This window comes from Panthera onca, chromosome D4 (assembly GCF_046562875.1).
Source record: "Panthera onca isolate mPanOnc1 chromosome D4, mPanOnc1 haplotype 2, whole genome shotgun sequence".
Lineage (NCBI taxonomy): Eukaryota > Metazoa > Chordata > Mammalia > Carnivora > Felidae > Panthera > Panthera onca.
Genome location: NC_138351.1, coordinates 24,827,099 through 24,844,602, shown reverse-complemented (window position 1 = coordinate 24,844,602; position 17,504 = coordinate 24,827,099). Strand labels below are relative to the sequence as shown.

The 17,504-nt window shown below is 40.4% G+C and overlaps 1 protein-coding gene across 3 annotated transcripts in view; it reads left to right on the top strand.

Annotated features, from left to right (window-relative positions):
- RASEF (RAS and EF-hand domain containing) overlaps positions 1-17,504 on the top strand; it is a 78,987-nt gene that overhangs the window by 38,026 nt on the left and 23,457 nt on the right. For 2 of the 3 annotated variants that reach the window (XM_060609987.3, XM_060609984.3), the window contains exons 4-9: positions 4,407-4,502; positions 7,950-8,027; positions 10,589-10,704; positions 12,765-12,833; positions 14,672-14,756; positions 16,155-16,243. In XM_060609987.3, the coding sequence (XP_060465970.1) occupies positions 4,407-4,502; positions 7,950-8,027; positions 10,589-10,704; positions 12,765-12,833; positions 14,672-14,756; positions 16,155-16,243 (533 nt within the window). The remainder of the gene's footprint in view (positions 1-4,406; positions 4,503-7,949; positions 8,028-10,588; positions 10,705-12,764; positions 12,834-14,671; positions 14,757-16,154; positions 16,244-17,504) is intronic. The other variant, XM_060609985.3, reaches the window with a different exon arrangement.

The following is a 17,504-nucleotide window of genomic DNA, read 5'->3' as shown; positions in this document are numbered from 1 at the left end:
CATTCTATTTTCTTTTCCACTCATTTGCTCTGTTACCACTGAGAGGCAGCAGTGGGGAGTAAGAAGGCCTGAGCATTGGCATTTGACAGGCCTTAGTGTGCTTCCTGCCTGGGGTAGGTAGCCCTGGGAAAATAACCTGCCCTCTGACGGTTGTGGTTCCATCTTGGAATGGGGTAATGTCACCTACCTGCTTTGTGGAGGTTAAGCCTGATGATCTGGCTATGTGCCTAGCACCGTGCCTGAGGTATGGTGGGTACATCGTACCTGGGGCCTACCCGCTCTTTCCTGTTGCTTTGCGTACTTTGCCTTTTTTCACATTCTTTGCCTAAAACTGCTCTCTCACATGCATGACTTCAGGTCTCTTTGTTGTCTTATTTCTTAATGACATATTTAATAACTACTGGGAATTCATAGTCAACTGAGTGAATGGCTCAGAATCCACAGGCCCAGCTTCAGTGCAGTGGGGATCCCATTCTTCTGTTAGCACTTCATTTGTTGTAGTCCAGAAACAGAAAAATCGTAAATTCTTTTCCTTTTTTCCCTCCGTCCGTTAATGTGTGTGCTCACTCCTGCATCGCACACTTATTGAGCACATAAGCTATTCTGCCGCCAGTCTCCCTGCTTCTTCCAGCTAAGTACGGAACAGACAGATTTGTTGTTGGTATTGGAGACCTTACCATGGCCCCCACCCCTTACAGCATCAGGTTTGGTTAATTATAACATCTGGCTCAGCTCAGCTCCCTGTGATTCTTCACCACACAGCTCTGGTCCGGCTTTGCTCCAGCTCTTTTCTTTGCCTGGGTAACCGTTGCCCCACTCCTTCGCCTTTTCCTGAACTTGGCAAAGTTCAGGGAAAGTCTCCTCTTCTCCTTGATGCTCTCTCCCAGTCCTCTGGCCTGTATTCCACTCTTCCTGACCTTAGCTCCTGTTGTATGTATAGTGTTATTCATTGCTTCAGTTAAATTTTTTTAGTTAATGGCTTTCTTGCAGTATAATTGATATACAAGAAGCTGCACGTATTTAAAGCATAGAATACAATAATAGTGGGTATATCTGTATACTCTGAAACCATCACCACAGTCAAGATAATGGGGTGTATCCATCCATCTTGTGGGTTTCCTCACACCCCTTCCTCCCTCCTCTGCCCTCCTTGCCAGGCCACTGCTGTGTATCTTCTTTGGTGAAATAGCTGTTAAAGTCTTTTTCTCACTTTTAAAATTAGGTTGTTTCCTTGTTATGAAGCTTTGAGAGTTCTTATATATTCTGATTTTAACATTCTCTCCCACACTGGGACTTGTCTTTTCACTCTCCTAACAGTGTATTTTGAAGAGTCGAAAATTTTCATTTTGATGAAGTCCAATTTGTCAGTTTCTCTTTAATGGATCATGCTTTTAGCATCTAAGAAATCTTCGCCTACCCCAAGGTCACAAAGATTTTCTGCTATGTTTTCTTCTGTACTTTTTTTTTTTTTTATGTTTTATGTTCTACATTTAGGATCCATTTTGCAAGGTGTGGATCAAAGTTCATGGGTTTTTTTGCAGGTAGATATCCAGTTGTTCCTGTATCATTTGTTGAAAGATTATTTGTTTTCCACTGAATTGCCTTTGCACTTTGTCCAAAATTGGTTTACTGTATTTGTGTGGGTTTATTTCTGGGCCTGCTGATTTGCCCCATTGATTGCTTTAGGCCAATATTACATTATTACTTTATAATAAGTCTCAAAGTCAGGTAATGTTAGTTTTTCAAAGTTGTCTTGTCTTGGCTATTTTAGATCCTTTAATTTCCATAGAATCAGCTTGTCAATTTCTAAAAAACAAAACAAAAACCTGTTGGGGGTTTGGTTGGACTTCATTGCATCCATAGATCAATTTGGGGAGAAATGGAATCTAAACAATAATGAATAATTTGGTCCATAAGCCTGATGCGTTTTCCATTTACTTAGGTCGTCTTTAATTTCTCTTAGCAATGTTTTGTAGTATTCAGTATAAAGATCTTATAAATCTTTCCTCAGATTTATTCCTATGTATTTGATATTTTAATGCTACTCTACACAGTGTTGTTGAAGATTCCATTTCTGATTGTGAATCTACAGAAGCACATTTGAGTTTTCCATGTAGATCTTGTACCCTGGAGCCTTTGTTTACCTTGTTCACACTCAGTAGCTTGTTTGGTAGATTCCATCAGAATTTCTAGGTAGCTGGTTATGTAATCTATGAATAAAGACAGTTTTACTTCTCTTCTGATGTGAACAATCACTTTATTGATTTTTCTCTCCTCACTTGCAGTGGTTAGAAGAAGAAAAGTGGTGAGACAGCCATCCTTGTCCATGTTGTTCATAGATGCCCTTTACCGAATTGAGCAGGTTCCTGGGTGGCTAAGAGTTGTTGTGCCAATCAGGAATGGAAGGTTGGATTTCAGCAGATGCTTTTTCTGTCTCTATTGAAATGACCATGGTTTTTCTCATTTCTAGAATATCAGTGTGGTGAATCACATTGATTTTCGAGTATTAAAACACACTTGCACTCTGGGGATAAACCTCAGTTATGATGTATTTTTGTTTTCATATCTTGTTGAATTCATTTTGCTAAATTTTCTTTATAATATCTGCATCCATGCTCATAAAAGATACTGGTTTATAGTTTCTTTTGATGTGTTTGATGTGTCTAATGGTGGTCTCATAGAATGAGTTGGGAAGGCTTCCCTCCCCTTCAGTTTTCTGGAAGTTTGTGATGAGTTGGTCCAAACCACTGCCACGTCTCACGTAGGTTGCTGCGATGACCTCCTATCTGATCTCTTGACATCTACCTGTGACAGGTTGGGAATGGAGAGAGCTACACAGTGATAATTTCCTGTATTGAGCTCTGGATGAAATATTTTTAAACTGTAAAACTTGTTATGTTTGGGGTCGTGGCCCTGGATTTAGTGAGGAGACTTGCCTAGTGACATCTGGGTCCATTTTGATGGCAGGAAGGCTGTCCAAGGTGGTGCCTCACTGGGAGTCTGCACATCTTCATCCCACCCGTGAAGTGGCGACACTGGCTGCCTCACCTGTAAAGCTGGATAAAGTCGGGAGGCTTACTCAGGCAAGGGTTATGATGAGTGAAAATGTTGCTCTTCTCCTATATATTTTCTCCTAAGCATAGAATATTTAATTTATGTGGGTTCTTTGATTTATATGGGTTATTTAATTTACTTGGATAATTAATACAGTCCTCCCCTTAATCCAGTAAGGCACCAAGTAAGTTGTCCCAGCTAGACAGCCAGTAAGTGGGCAGCAAGACCCTGGATCTCAGGCAGGTGTTTAGACATGGGGTCAGGTCTCCTATGCAGAGAGTGCCCTACCTTACCCCCATCTAACTCACTTCCTGTCACATCTCATCGTTAGCTTCTCCTTAGCAGTACTTCCAGAGGTCATCTTTGTTTCCTGGCTTCCCCCACCAGGATGCATGTTTGTCTGCATTGCTCCTGCTTTGTTCCTCTGTGCCCAGGACTGTTGGTATATAATAGGCTCTCAGTGGATATTTGTACACTCAATTTCACTGGTTATTAACATAAAACTTGATTTGAATACTAAACATAGGATATAAAGTTACATACTTTGTTAAAAGAAAAAGGAAATCTGAAGATACCTGGGCTCTTGGGAGGAGCTGACCTCCTGGGGTGCCCCTTGCCATTCTCTGACGCAGATAAGGACACATTTGGGAAGTATGAGCCCATGTGGAAGCACTTAGCATAGCAATGTGTAGGTGATGTGATTTGAATTCAGGTAATGTGTGAGCTCTTGGAAAAAGGACAAACCCACCAAACCTTCCTAGGCCCTGATGACATGCTAGGGTTCAGGCAAGCACTTGGACCCTTGGCTGTTGCCATATCTTTTAATTAATAACAGCAACAATTAATTTAGCTAGTTAATTGATGTGCTATGGCCTTCCATCACAATGTGGGTAATAGTCATAGAGGTGTCTCTTCAGCTGATGTGTGCACGTAGGCTCTAGTGTTCCACTCTTCTTTCACTCCTGCAGGTTCTAGTTCCAGAAGAGTCATTTGATTTATTTCTTCCATCCTTTCTCACACTCCCTGTGTGGGAGACTTGGGGTCAGCCTTAGTTTGACACAAAACATTTCCTGCTTTATGAGGTGTTGAAGAACCTATTTAAATCAATAATTTTTGGGCACCTGGATGGCTCAGTCAGTTAAGCATCTGACTTCACTCAGGTTGTAATCTCGTGGTTCATGAGTTTGAGCCCCGCGTTGGGCTCTGTGCTGTCAGCTCAGAGCCTGGAGCCTGCTTCGGATTCTGTGTCTCCCTCTCTGTCTGCTCTTCACCTGCTCACACTTTGTCTCTGTCTCTGAAAAATGAATAAATGTTAAAAAAATTTCTTTAATCAATAATTTTTTTTTTTTTAGGAAAAACGTAAAGCTGAGGAAGCCCTCAGTGACCTCAGACGTCAGTATGAAACAGAAGTAGGGGATCTACAGGTGACAATAAAGAAACTCAGAAAGGTAGGTTTGTGGCAGTGAGGCTTCTAGGAATAGTCTCAGTATATCGGTGTGTTTAATTATTGGCAACTAAAAACATTTGGAATCATATTAAAGCAGCAGTTGGAATCAGATTTCAGAGTCAAACTGCACTCTCTGGAAAGATGTTTTTTTTGAAGATCCCTGATTTCCTTTTGTGTTTCCAAGGGGAACCTATCTTCTGCACACAGATCTAATAAATATTTCTGATCCCTTGAACAGTTGTCCATCAAGCCCCAGTTTTCCTTCCTCAGGTGCCCTCAATTCTCACACGTTCAGTGGACTGTGCTCATGACAGGAGGGGTACTGTCTTTACTCGTCACGTATTCCTGTATGCCTATCCCCAGCTTACTGCAAGGTACACAGTCAGTATTCAGTGAACATTAAATGAAGTAAATACTTTCTTCTACGTAGAAAGTTCCAGATCTAGGGGACCTCAGATCAGTAGGAGGTGGGAGAGAATTTGTTGAAATGTGAGCAAAGGTGTGACTGGTTTTGGCCTTTGCTGTGTTTGGTTTCTAATGAGTAGGTTAAGTGTCACCGAGTCATGTGCTGGTAGATACTTAACAACTGGTTCTGGAGGCAGAAGGGGGAAAGGGAGGAATCTGCAACATTTGCCAATTTCTATGCTGTGAATACTCCCACCATGAATAGTTTCAAATCACTGAGTGCAGAGTTTGCAAGAGATGCTTAAAACAGGCTCTCACCTGTGGGTACGGGTTGTCTGCAGCACGGTACGGGATCCGCTTCTCGCATGTGGATTGTCTCCATAACTAGTGGAAATATCTTGGCTAAAAGGCAAATGGATACTTAAAAAATAATCATCCCTGAAAGTAGTATCGTGGATTCTGGCACATCACTTTGCTTCTCTGGTTGTTGATACGATAACCTTTCAAGCTCTTTCCAATGTTTATATTCATGAGATTAAGGGACAGTTAACTGTATTTTGTGGGCTATTGCAGTTCAAACCTCTGGAATTATTAAAAATTTTCCCCAATAGCCTTCTTGGGAAATTATTATTGATGTCAGCCTTTTTCTCTGATTTCCAAAGGTCGTTAGACCATACATAATGCTTGCATTACAGAATTTGAATGGACCAATCCTTTGTTTATGCCAAAATCACAGATTCTCCTAGCCCCTGTCCTCAGTTATCCTCATGCCTTCCCAAATCTTTAGGCTAAGAGAAAGTTACACAAGAAAGACACAAAATTTCTTACCATGATAAGGCATATGATGAGGACCAAATAGTCAGCGAAGAGCATGAGTCAGAAGCCTGGGACCTGAGTTCTTATCGAGACTATGCCACTTTCTGCCTGTAACACCTGGGACAATTGGCTTCTTTATCTTATCTTTAGTTTCTCATCTGTAAAATGGGGTTAATCATTGGCCGTCTTGCTTAACCGTAATAACCAATACTTTTTTGACTTCATGATTTACTAAGCTCCTTTTCATAATTTTTAAATCTAATTCTCAAACTTTCTCTGAGGATAGGTAAATCTCCCACTTTCACAGGTAAGGATGCTGAGTTCCTTGTGAAGTGAAGTAACTTGTCCAGAGTCACAGAGCCAATAAGCAAGGGAGTGGTCTTGGTACACAGTTTGTGCTTTCTCACACCAGACTTCTTGCCTGCTTGAGGGTTGTTCTGCAAGAGAGCAAGCAGTGATTTATGTGAGGGAACATTAAAGGATTAATTTATTTTTATTGTTATTTTTTTTTATTTTCTAATTTACATCTAAGCATATAGTGCTATGATGATTTCAGGAGTAGATTGCAGTGATTCATCCCCTACATATGACACCCAGTGCTCATCCCAAGTGTTCTCCTAATGCCCCTTGCCCATTTAGCCCATCCCCCCCATCCACAACCTCTCCAACAACCCTCAGTTTGTTGTCTATATTTAAGAGTGTCTTATGTTTTGTCCCCCTCCTCGCTTATATTATTTTTGCTTCCCTTCCCTTATGTTCATCTGTTTTGTATCTTAAATTTCTCCTATGAGTGAAGTCATATGATATTTGTCTTTCTCTGACTAATTTCACTTAACATAATACCCTCTAGTTCCATCCACGTAGTTGCAAATGGCAAGATTTCATTCTTTTTGAAATAATACTCCATTGTATGTATATGTGTGTGTGTGTGTGTGTGTGTGTGTGTGTGTGTGTACACACACACATACATACAGATACATACCACGTCTTCTTTATCCATTCATATGTTGATGGACATTTGGGCTCTTTCCATACTTTGTTGTCGATAGTGCTGCCATAAACATTGGGGTGCATGTGTCCCTTCAAAACAGCACTCCTATATCCCTTGGATAAATACCTAGTAGTGTCATTGCTGGGTCGTAGGGTAAGAACATTAAAGGGTTTAAAGAACTATGGAAACGTTTACAAATTGGTTACAGTCGCCATTACCTTATGCCATTGATGCTGAGGAGCTAGATCCCCCCCCCCCCACACACACACACAGTTTTTCTTCTCTGAAGTTGACATCCCTCTTATAAAATCAAGAGCTCTTCTTAGTTACAGTCGTGTGGTCTGCCATGCGGCAGTCACGGCATAGTTGTGTGAAAATCTTTAGTTGATGATGTCTGGCAAGATGAAGAAAGTCCAGCATCAGATTACTTAGCCTTTGACTTAGACTTGATGAAATACAGCATTCCTTTAGATCAGTACCTAACTATTCAATTAATGGAAACCCACAAATCCCTAAGGTTCCGGGTAAGTAAGCTGTTTGTAGGGAAGATATTTTTTGTTGTCCATGTTAGAGATGCTCCTGAGCCAGTTTAGTCTGGTAATACTAACAAGTCAACAAGAAAGCAAAGCTTGTGTATGTATTCATATAGTTTGTGTATGTATTCATATACTAATAAGTCAGCCAGAAAGCAGAGCTCAAGTATGTATTCATTAGCCTTATGTCATACTTACATTTTATTGATTTCAGTTATTTTAATAAGCATTTACTGAAATCGCTGTGAAGAAAACAGTTGAATCTGACACTAACCCTCTTTTAAAAATCTTAGACTCTGGTAGAATTAAGGCCTTCATAAATAATTATAATAGAGGATAGATAAAAAGTACAGATAAAAGTTCTTGGGGAATATAAAGGTCCAGACTCCTATGTAGCATAACTGAAAAAGCGAAGGTAGGTTGCTGAATATTTGAAAGGTTTCCCAAAAGGACTTTTCAGTTGTTTCGAAGGAAGTTCATTAAACGATAAAACCCCTTTTTCAAGTTCAGGAACTTGAAATTATTTAAATTATTTAAAGCAAGTTTTCAAATCCTCATGAGTTATATGTAGTTTAATGACTGATAAAGTTGAAAATTGAAGACTTTCAGAATTCCTGTATCTACACTTACGGATATTCAGAAACTTAACTGAAGCAATTCAAAGCGAGTTTGCAAAATGCACAACTTTTATTTGCTTTTTCAGCTAGAAGAACAGTCAAAACACATAAGTCAAAAGGAAGATGTGGCTGCATTAAAAAAGCAAATTTATGATTTATCAATGGTAAGAATCAACTTTCACTTACAGAAATACATTTTCTCTTAGATGACTGTTTCCTAGACATAATCATGCTGTTATTTCAGTGTTCCAGGGATGGACACATAGAGAGAAATTAATACCGCAGTTAGAGAAAGTCTTTGACATACCTTTGACCAAGGGTGTTACTCAGGCTTTTATCCTCAGTGATATTGTGAACTATTGTGAATGTTTTTTTTTTTAAGTATAAAGCAGTGCCTTGGACTTTAAAAAAAATTTTATTAACATTTAAAATTTTTGAGAGACAGAGCACGAGCAGGGGAGGGGCAGAGAGAGAGGGAGATACAGAATCTGAAGCAGGCTCCAGGCTCTGGGCTGTCAGCACAGAGCCTGATGTGGGGCTCAAACTCATGAACCATGATATCATGACCTGAGCCAAAGTCAGACACTTAACTGACTGAGCCCCCCATGCACCCCCATTCCTCTGGATTTTTAAAAAATATTTTTTATTTAATTTTGAGAGAGAAAGAGAGTATGTGCACACGTGTGCACCAGAGTGGGGGAGGGGCAGCAGGCTCTGAGCTGTCAGTGCAGAGCCCCACATGGCCCCAGGCTCGAACTCTGAATGGAACTCACAAATCGAACCTGTGAGATCATGACCTGAGTCGAAGTCAGACGCTTAAGTGACTGAGCCACCCAGGTGCCCCCTATTGTGAATGCTTTTACTTTTCATTCAAAGCAGTAATGGCATCGCCCTTGAACTTGAAATTGTTAACTCTGTATTCTTACAACTTCAGCTCCATCTGTGTCCCTGGCTTTGTAGGATGACTGTTATTGCCCTTCTCTTCCTCCAGCGTTCCTCTTTTTGTCCCTTTCCCATCTTTTGCTGACCATACCTTTGCTCTTTCTGTTGCCGCAGTTGACAGCATTTGCATCTGTTTTGTTACCATCCTTAAAATTGTCTTTATTTTGTTTTTAGGTGGACTCTTGAAAGCCAGTAGTGAGCATTTCCTTTATTATGAGTCTAAATATTCTCATTGCAGAGCCAGAAGTGAGCTGGCTGTGCAGAAGTGCCTTTCTTTCTCTGTAGTCATTACTCTGTCCCGTTCAGAAGGGAAGCTCCCAGCTTTATGGTCAAAGTGGAATGCACCAGCAGTTCCAAATTTTGCCACATCTTAGTTGGCTTTGTACTTGGATCATGACTTTCTTGTGGAATTGCTTGTTTTTCTTGGATTTTCTGGTTGAGTTTTTGGTTTCTTGTAAAACAAACAAACAAAAAAACCCAACTCTGGCATCTTCATGATATCATCCACTGATGCCTTACAGGTTCTTATTTATTGTTCCCAATGCATGGAGTTTGTTTTTCTCCTTGAAAATATTAATTTTGGAGTCCATAAAGTTTCAGTTCTTATTGGAGTGATTGTTTTTCAGACTTGCTCCCCTTATGTCATCCTGTAATTTCTGAGCATTTTAAAAGGTCGCTGGTGTAGGATTCCTGTGCAGCTAGGTAAATAGATCTGTTTACCTCAAGGCCTCTTCCCTGAAAGAGAGTCTTCCTAGGAGCTCTGTGTGTGAAGCTGACTGTCAGACTGTGGGACCCCTGATTACCGGAATGAGTGGGGTATGGATAATCGAGAAGCTGTAGCTAACAGTATCAGGGTCTTCCAGTTATTTTTTAAAAGACATGCCCTGTATTACTGCCTTGGGAATCAACTATCTGCTATTATTTGCTAGTATAAAGGGGATGGCCTTGGCGGGGGGGGGGGGTGTGCCTTAATATAAAAATTTAATCTCTGTTTTTAGCCCCATTTCCAACTGTCTTCTCCTTTGCCTCCTCCTTTGTTCTATAGCAGAACCTTCAACTCTGCCTCTTCTGTACCTCCTTTGCTCCTGTTCTCTTCCCTTTAGCATATTTCCATCCAGTTTCCATTTTCCAAAAATGTGTTTAATTCACTGAATGGTTGAGGGACCCCTCCTCCGTTCTTTTAACTTGTATTGGTTTATTTCATGTTATTTGGTATTTCATGTTAATGGGGTCTCAAAAGGGAAAGAATAGTGCTCAGTCCATCATTTTAAACCAGAAGGCCCCAATGGTTTGGGGGTTTTTTTTGAAAAATATGGACATTTTTTAAACCACACTAGTTTATTTTTAAGTGCAAAACTTACAAACATTAGGTGATAGGATTTATTATAAAAACTAGGCAGTCTACTTGGTAACAGGTACTAGTAATTTCACAGAATATTTGTCAGCATTTTTGTAGCTCTCATTGAGTAAAACAGATGTTTAAGTATTTGATTGGAGTTTATTTGCCAATAACATGTTAAAGGACCTCATGATCAGGTCTTGACTATTGTTTGGCACCAAATGTCAAGCATTAAAAAAAAAGAACAGCTTCAAGGATTTAGTTCTTTGAGATTTTAATACTTTATAATAATTTTAAATCACCTTGAATTGATAGTTTGTTGGAATACCAAGATTGGAAGAACGGTGGAGGGGTAAGGTTGGTGCGCGAGGCTCCCCTGCACTTGACTCTCTCAGGTGGAAGACACTCCTGAATCTAACTGCCCATGCTGTTCCTCTTCTCCAGGAAAATCAGAAAGTTAAGAAAGATCTTTTAGAAGCACAGACAAACATAGCCTTTCTTCAGAGTGAATTAGATGCTTTGAAAAGTGATTATGCTGATCAGAGTCTGAATTCAGAAAGGTATGAAACTCTCCATTTTACTCTTTAGTTTGAGTGGAATGTTTGTTTTGATGACCATTCATGTGAATGAAGCTGAGCTGTGTAATAACTGAAATAAATAAAGAGTTATTTATTAACTTTTGCTGATATGTTCTTTCTAAAGCTTTCACTTTCAGTGTCATGTTTCCTGGTGATTTTTGTGTTTTAATTTTTTTAACAAACATATTAGTTTAGTTATTGAGTGCTTAGGACAGTGCAGGACTTAATAAATACTTAAATTATTGGGACCAGAAGAATATGAAGTGTCAGGAGTCAGTGCTAATTAAAGTGCTTTGAAGGTGGGAATCCTGGCCCTTCAACATATGAAAGGGGAAAAAGTAGCATCTTATTAGTAAGTCATTTCCTTTTGATATGCTTTAGTTTTATTAGTATGGTGTTAATAACACAAGACCTAACACACACACACACAAACACATGCATTTATATATATTTGTATATTTATATAGGTAAAGGTGTGCAAATGTATAATGCATGTATTTGTATACACACACTTGCATGTGAATGCATATATGGATATATGCACAGAATACATACATGTATGTATGTGTATACACATACACATACATTCATATGCACACTCATATATATAAAACATGTACACTTGGGAAAACTATCTTGCTTTTTGTTTTATTTGCTTGTAAACTTTAATCAGAATTAAAGTCCTGTAATGAAAAGCAGCGAAGCAAGTACTTACTGTACACAGGCTCCTAAACTAAATAAGGAGTTATGAGTGTAGAATACATAAAAAAGCAAAGATGTGGTCTCTGCTCTGTGAGAACATCAAATGTTGTTGAGAAAGATTCAAAGCCAAAAGATGACAGAGTTAATGTGAGAGCTAAGCAGTGTCAGGAACAATACCAGCAACAGTGTTACAGGTGGGCTTCACTGCCATGTGATGGTAGGCAAAATGTACTTTTTATTCAGAAGAAGTGAAAACTTTATTAAAGAGGAGACATTGAGGTTGAAAGGAGTTGGGTTGTGGTGGCTGAAGGGGCAACATCAGCAAGTAACAAAAGTAGCATTACCGTCTGCCGGGCCCTGTACTTAGTACTTTACTAGTATTAACTCTTTCAGTCCATAGAATATCCTATGAGATAGGGACTTTTAGTATTCCTATTTCACAGATGGAAAAAGAGAGTCTCAGAGATGTTCCAGGTGAGGCAGTAACCAAGGCAGAGGCACAAACATAGGGACAGATAAGACTGTTTGGGGAACAGTGCTCAGACGTTTGGACAGAAAAAGATATTTTGAATGGAAAGATAAAAGTTAAACAAAATTAAAAATTTTAAAAGCTAACTTAAGGCTATGATGTAGGGGCCCAGAATTGTTGACTAAGGAACTTAAATTCCTATAGTCCATTGGGAAACTTTGAGCTTTATCATCAAGAGAGTGAGCAGACAGGTTATTGTGAACAAAAGTTGAGAGCCTCAGAGTCTTTGGAAGCTTAGGGATTTGTCCACTTAGGAATGGGGGTGGAATATGGGCTGGTGGTGAGTGGCTGTTTTCAGTGGACGTTATGGGGAGGCAGCCAGGGCTTTGTAATAAAGCAACAGGAATCTCTGAGCATAGGTTTATAGCAGATGAAGAAAGCCTGGTCCTGCAGACTCCTCTGCGGTCCAGGGTGAGGAGGGGAGGCCCAGGCAAGGAGAGGAGAAGGAATCATAAGGCAGGAGAAGGTAGCTGGGTTGGGATTGTGTAAGGCAGGGAATAAGCAGGGAAGGGTCAGAGGTGAGAGAGCAGGCTGGATTGAAGGGACTGGTGATGAGTGCCTGCGGAGAGTGGACTTAGCAGAAGGGGAGGGGTCATGATGTTCTGGGAGGAACACAGCCAGAAACTTGCACAGGAAGCAGAGGGGATGTGCTGACGGCACAGAGGAGCCGAGCAGGAGCGCGGGAAGCGCAGGGAGCTAGAAAACCAGGGCCAGGGACACATCTTTGAGAAAGGGGGTCTGGGAAGAAAGGTACAGGTGAGGCAGGACTGAATACCTAATTCTTGTTCAAACATAAAATATGATTTTACAGGGATCTGCAAATAATCCAAGAGTACACAGAAGATCGAAATAGTCTTGAGAGGCAAATTGAAATACTCCAGTAAGTTCTCATATAAAATGCTCATTACATCTACATTTTCCTAATGTTTTGTTAATAAGAGCCATGCCACATCTGACACAAGTTGCCATATACTGGGTTTGCGGATATATGCTCGTTTCTTCTCGCCATGCTGCCTCCAGCACATCCACTTAGTTTTCTCATGCTTTTAATCCTAAGTAAACTATTCAAATCCAGAGGCTAGAGTATAATTTTCTAAAATCCCTCGCAAGTCAGGTGGTATGTTATAATACCTCTGTAAAGACTAAGGGCTGTGACCTCAGAGGTTTCCTCTGCAGCCCAGCAGAGGTGGTCAGGAGTCCTGTTAGCTCATGCCACAGCACCAGGTACAAAGGATCATTCTTTCCCAGTGTATTGTTCTTGATGACACGGCTATTTTTCTTAGGTTTTTTTTTTTTTTTTAACCCTACTGGAAATATCATACCCACCCTGTCATCTTCGCTCCTGAGTTACTGTAATTCTAGCCTGTGAGGGCCTTCTCCACAAAACCTTCCCCTCCTCCACCCTGCTCTCTTTTCTATCCAGGTATTTTCTTCTGGTTTGTCTTCCCAAAGGAAGTAAGGTCAGGCTTGCCAAGTTTTGTTGTTGTTGTTGTTGTTGTTTGTTTGTTTTTAAATTTTTTTAATGTTTATTTTTGAGAGTGAGAGAGAGGGTGTGAGTGAGGGAGGGGCAGAAAGAGAGGGAGATACAGAATCTGAAGCGGGCTCCAGGCTCTGAGCTGTCAGCACAGAGCCCAATGCAGGGCTCAAACTCACGAACGTTGAGATCATGACCTGAGCCGATGTCGGATGCCTAACTCACTGAGCCACCCAGGAGCCCCTGTTGTTTTGTTTTGTTTTTTTCACCATTTACAATGCTTATTAATTCTCACCTGTAGCAGGTACAGGGTTGACATAGTAACTCTGTTCATTCATTTATTCATTCATTCAGCAGATTTACATTCATTACCTTTTATGGGTCAGGTGTTCCAGGAGCTGAGGATGGAGTACAAGTAAAAAAAAAAAGAGAAAAAAAAGTCTCTCTAGATATGGGGCTCATCTAGGGAAAGAGAATGGAAACTGATCAATAATTATAGAAATAAACATAAAATGCTGGAGAGGAGGTGGGACAGGGGGAAGGGACGTGTCCCCTAGGGGCATACAGGACAGAGCTTCCTCCTAACCAGGAAGGTCCAGAAAGTGTTCTGGCAGGTGCAGCAGTTGAGCTGAGATCTGAAGGGTGGATAAGCCTTCAGTAGGAAAAGATTGGCTGCTCTCAGGCAGGGGCTCTGTTATTGTCCTCATTTTTTAGAAGAGGTTGCCGAGGCTTTGACGGCTTAAATGACTCCCATAAATTATATGGAAAGTACATGCCTGTGTTGGGATTTGAATCCACAGTCAACATTGGAACCTTAACTGGTACCTGGGCAGTGGCAGGCCATGAGTAGGATGTGGGAATAGCCAGGAGGAGAAAGAAGTGTGATAAAACACATCGCATCCACACCTGGCTGGGACACGCGCAGGGGGCCAGCTGGGTCCAGGCACTTAGGGAACAGAGACCTGCAGGAAACCTACTCACACTGTGAACCTACCTGAGGGAGGGGATTCCACAGCATAGCTAATTCCTTCCTTAAATGCCTCCAAACCTTTAAAAGAGAGGTGATTCACCAAGTTGTAGTTCTAGTAATGAATTATGATCTCAGTTGATGAGGTTTGAAGGGGAGTGGTACAGAGTTGCAAGAGGTGGTAAGTAATTCCATAGAATGAACATGAGAGCCTGCAAAGGCAGTGATTTTCACCCCCACTTTCCTTATCTATCTATCTAATTTATCTGCTTTGTAGAACAGCTAACCGGAAACTGCATGACAGTAATGACGGCCTGAGGAGTGCCCTTGAAAACAGTTACAGCAAGTTCAACAGATCTTTGGTATGCAAGTAGAATTTTATTTTATTTTTTTTAAATTTTAACATTTATTTATCTTTGAGAGACAGAGAGAGAGTGTGAGTGGGGGAGGGGCAGAGAGAGAGGGAGACACAGAATCTGAAGCAGGCCCCAGACTCGGGGCTGTCAGCACAGAGCCTGATGTGGGGCTTGAACTCACGAACCGTAAGATCATGACCAGAGCTGAAGTCAGATGCTTAACTGACTGAGCCACCCAGGAGCCCCGCAAGTAGAATTTTAGAATACATTTTGTTCCTTCTTGTAGTGGGATATTTTGATGAAAATAATGTATTTTCTTTTTAAAGTATTTTGTTTGTTTATTTGTTTTGAGAGAAAGAGAGCAAGCATGAACAGGGAGGGGTAGAGAGAGAGGAAGAGAGAAAATCTCAAGCAGGACCCCACTGGCAGGACAGAACCCGATGTGGGGCTTGGACTCATGAACAGTGAGGCCATGACCTGAGCCAAGACCAAGAGTCAGACTTGCTTAATGGACTTAGCTGCCCAGGCACCCCACAAATCATGTATTTTCTTAAAGGGGAACTTACAATAATGAGAAACTATTCCATTTAATGAGAAGAAGCAACATTTTCCCAAATTAAAAAATATGCCACCCCTCTGTAGACATAAATACCTAGATGTTAACTGACTCTCTGTTAGATGTTCAGGGAAACCAGAGAAAGATGTATAAAGTGTGACCTGGGTCCCGGAAGAGTTTATAATGTAGTGGGGAGTTAAGATGTGCATGGATGGCAATAATATAAGAAAAAGTGGGAAATCTTATAGAAGTACAAAGAAAATACTGCTCATTTCTGAGGAGGGAGAACGTACTTCTGACTGAGGCATGCATTTAGACACAGTAAGTATTTTCTATGGTGGTAAGATTATCAGAGTGGAGGTATTAGTTTTAAAACCCTGCTGTGGAAACAAGCTAAGCCCTTCTTGGAAATTTGGGGAACTTCCCCAGAGGGCACATGCCAGAAATCCTCCTCTCCCACTTTTGGAGGTCAGCTTCCAGTTTGGGGTTCCTATGCAGTAGCTTTACATATGGACAGGTCAGTCACTCGGCCAAATTATGGTTTGAGAAGAGAGAAATCCAAAGAAGTTGGTATTGCAGGGTCCTGGCAGATGTGGGGAACCGGGATACCCCTTTATCGCTTATGCAGTAAGGCTTGGACCGAAGACACAATGAGGCAAGGGTACTGTGTGCAGGTGCCTTGTTGGAAGTTTTTATCTCAGCGTCCGTACTCAATACTTACTCATGTAGGACACCAAGATTTGAATTACAGCGGAAGGTAACTAGTGTGTTGTATATATGTGTATATGTATATGTACTATATGTACCTGGCATAACAAAAAATTGCTTATATATTTTTTGTATTGCAGCGCATAAATAATATATCACCAGGGAATACAATTTCTAGAAGCAGTCCCAAATTTAATGGTCATTCCCCTCAACCTCTGGGCTATGACAGGTATGTTAACACCTACTTACTTTTTGTTTGAATTCTGGATCAAAGTTAAAAGGAAAGTCAATTTCCTTAAAGGTGAATTAATAAAATAGTAGAATCTACTTTGGGCACAAATTTCTATTTTCTGCTATGTTATTTTAAATTTCTGAAACCTGTATAAATTCCAAGTAAAAATGTCCCAGAGAGGGCAAAGTAGTTTCCTTAAGATGTTATCATGACTTGATTTTACATGTGCTCCCCATTACCTCATCCCTCATCAGGTCGTGTTCCTTAGAAATGGACTCTGAGTGCTGTTTCAGGGAAATAAATGGAATTACAGTGTAAGATGTTGATGTATGTGTGGTATATGATTTTGAGACTCTTGGCGTGATCTGTAAATGTTTAATAGCTCAGCATAATATGTAAGCTGTGTTCAAGGGCAGGGAAACTTTAAAAACAAATAGAAATATGACTAGTAGGTGTTGGTGAGCTATTGTATTGAAGCTGAAGTGAGAATTTACCTCTATTCTGAATCATATGAAGTGAAGTATTGGTCCTAGCTTGAGATCTAGTGATAAGGACTGAAAGGTTACATGTATGTATACATGTGTGTACAAACACATATGTTCTTTGTTTTACTTAAAAAGTTAACTTTGGAGTGTATCAAAGTTTGTGAATAGAAGTGAGCACATAAACTCTAGGTTTCCAGCTCTCCATTTCCAGTGCAACCCTCCAATTCATGTTCATTCCCTTTGCATTTGAGAACTTTTGTTCTCAAGAATAATGTACTTACTATCCCGGAGATAGCAAGATGGTCAGGTCCCCTTTCAGAAAGGTTTGTTACCAAGGCTTATTGGTGGTCACTTTTAGGAAAATTCTATCCAGGTATCAGAAGTTTTGTTGCTCACTGATTTGTGAAATAATAAATGTGGATGGTTTATAGACTTGTAGGCAACTTGGTTGCTCTGTTACTAAGCAGTAGACATTTTTTATCTTTATTTAAATTTTTTTTTAAATGTTCATTTTTTGAGAGAGAGAGAGAGAGAGCAAGGGAGGGGCAGAGAGAGGGAGAATCTGAAGCAGGCTCCAGGCTGTGAGCTGCCAGCACAGCTTAACCAACTGAGCCACCCAGGCTCCTTCTTTTTAACAATGTGTGGGTGCAATGTGCTTTTTCTGGACTGATATTTAAGATCAATTCTAAGCACATAAGGGAAAAGATACATAACTGAAAACTATTTCAGAAATTTTACCATAGTTCTTTCTGGAAAAGATTACACACTATGGG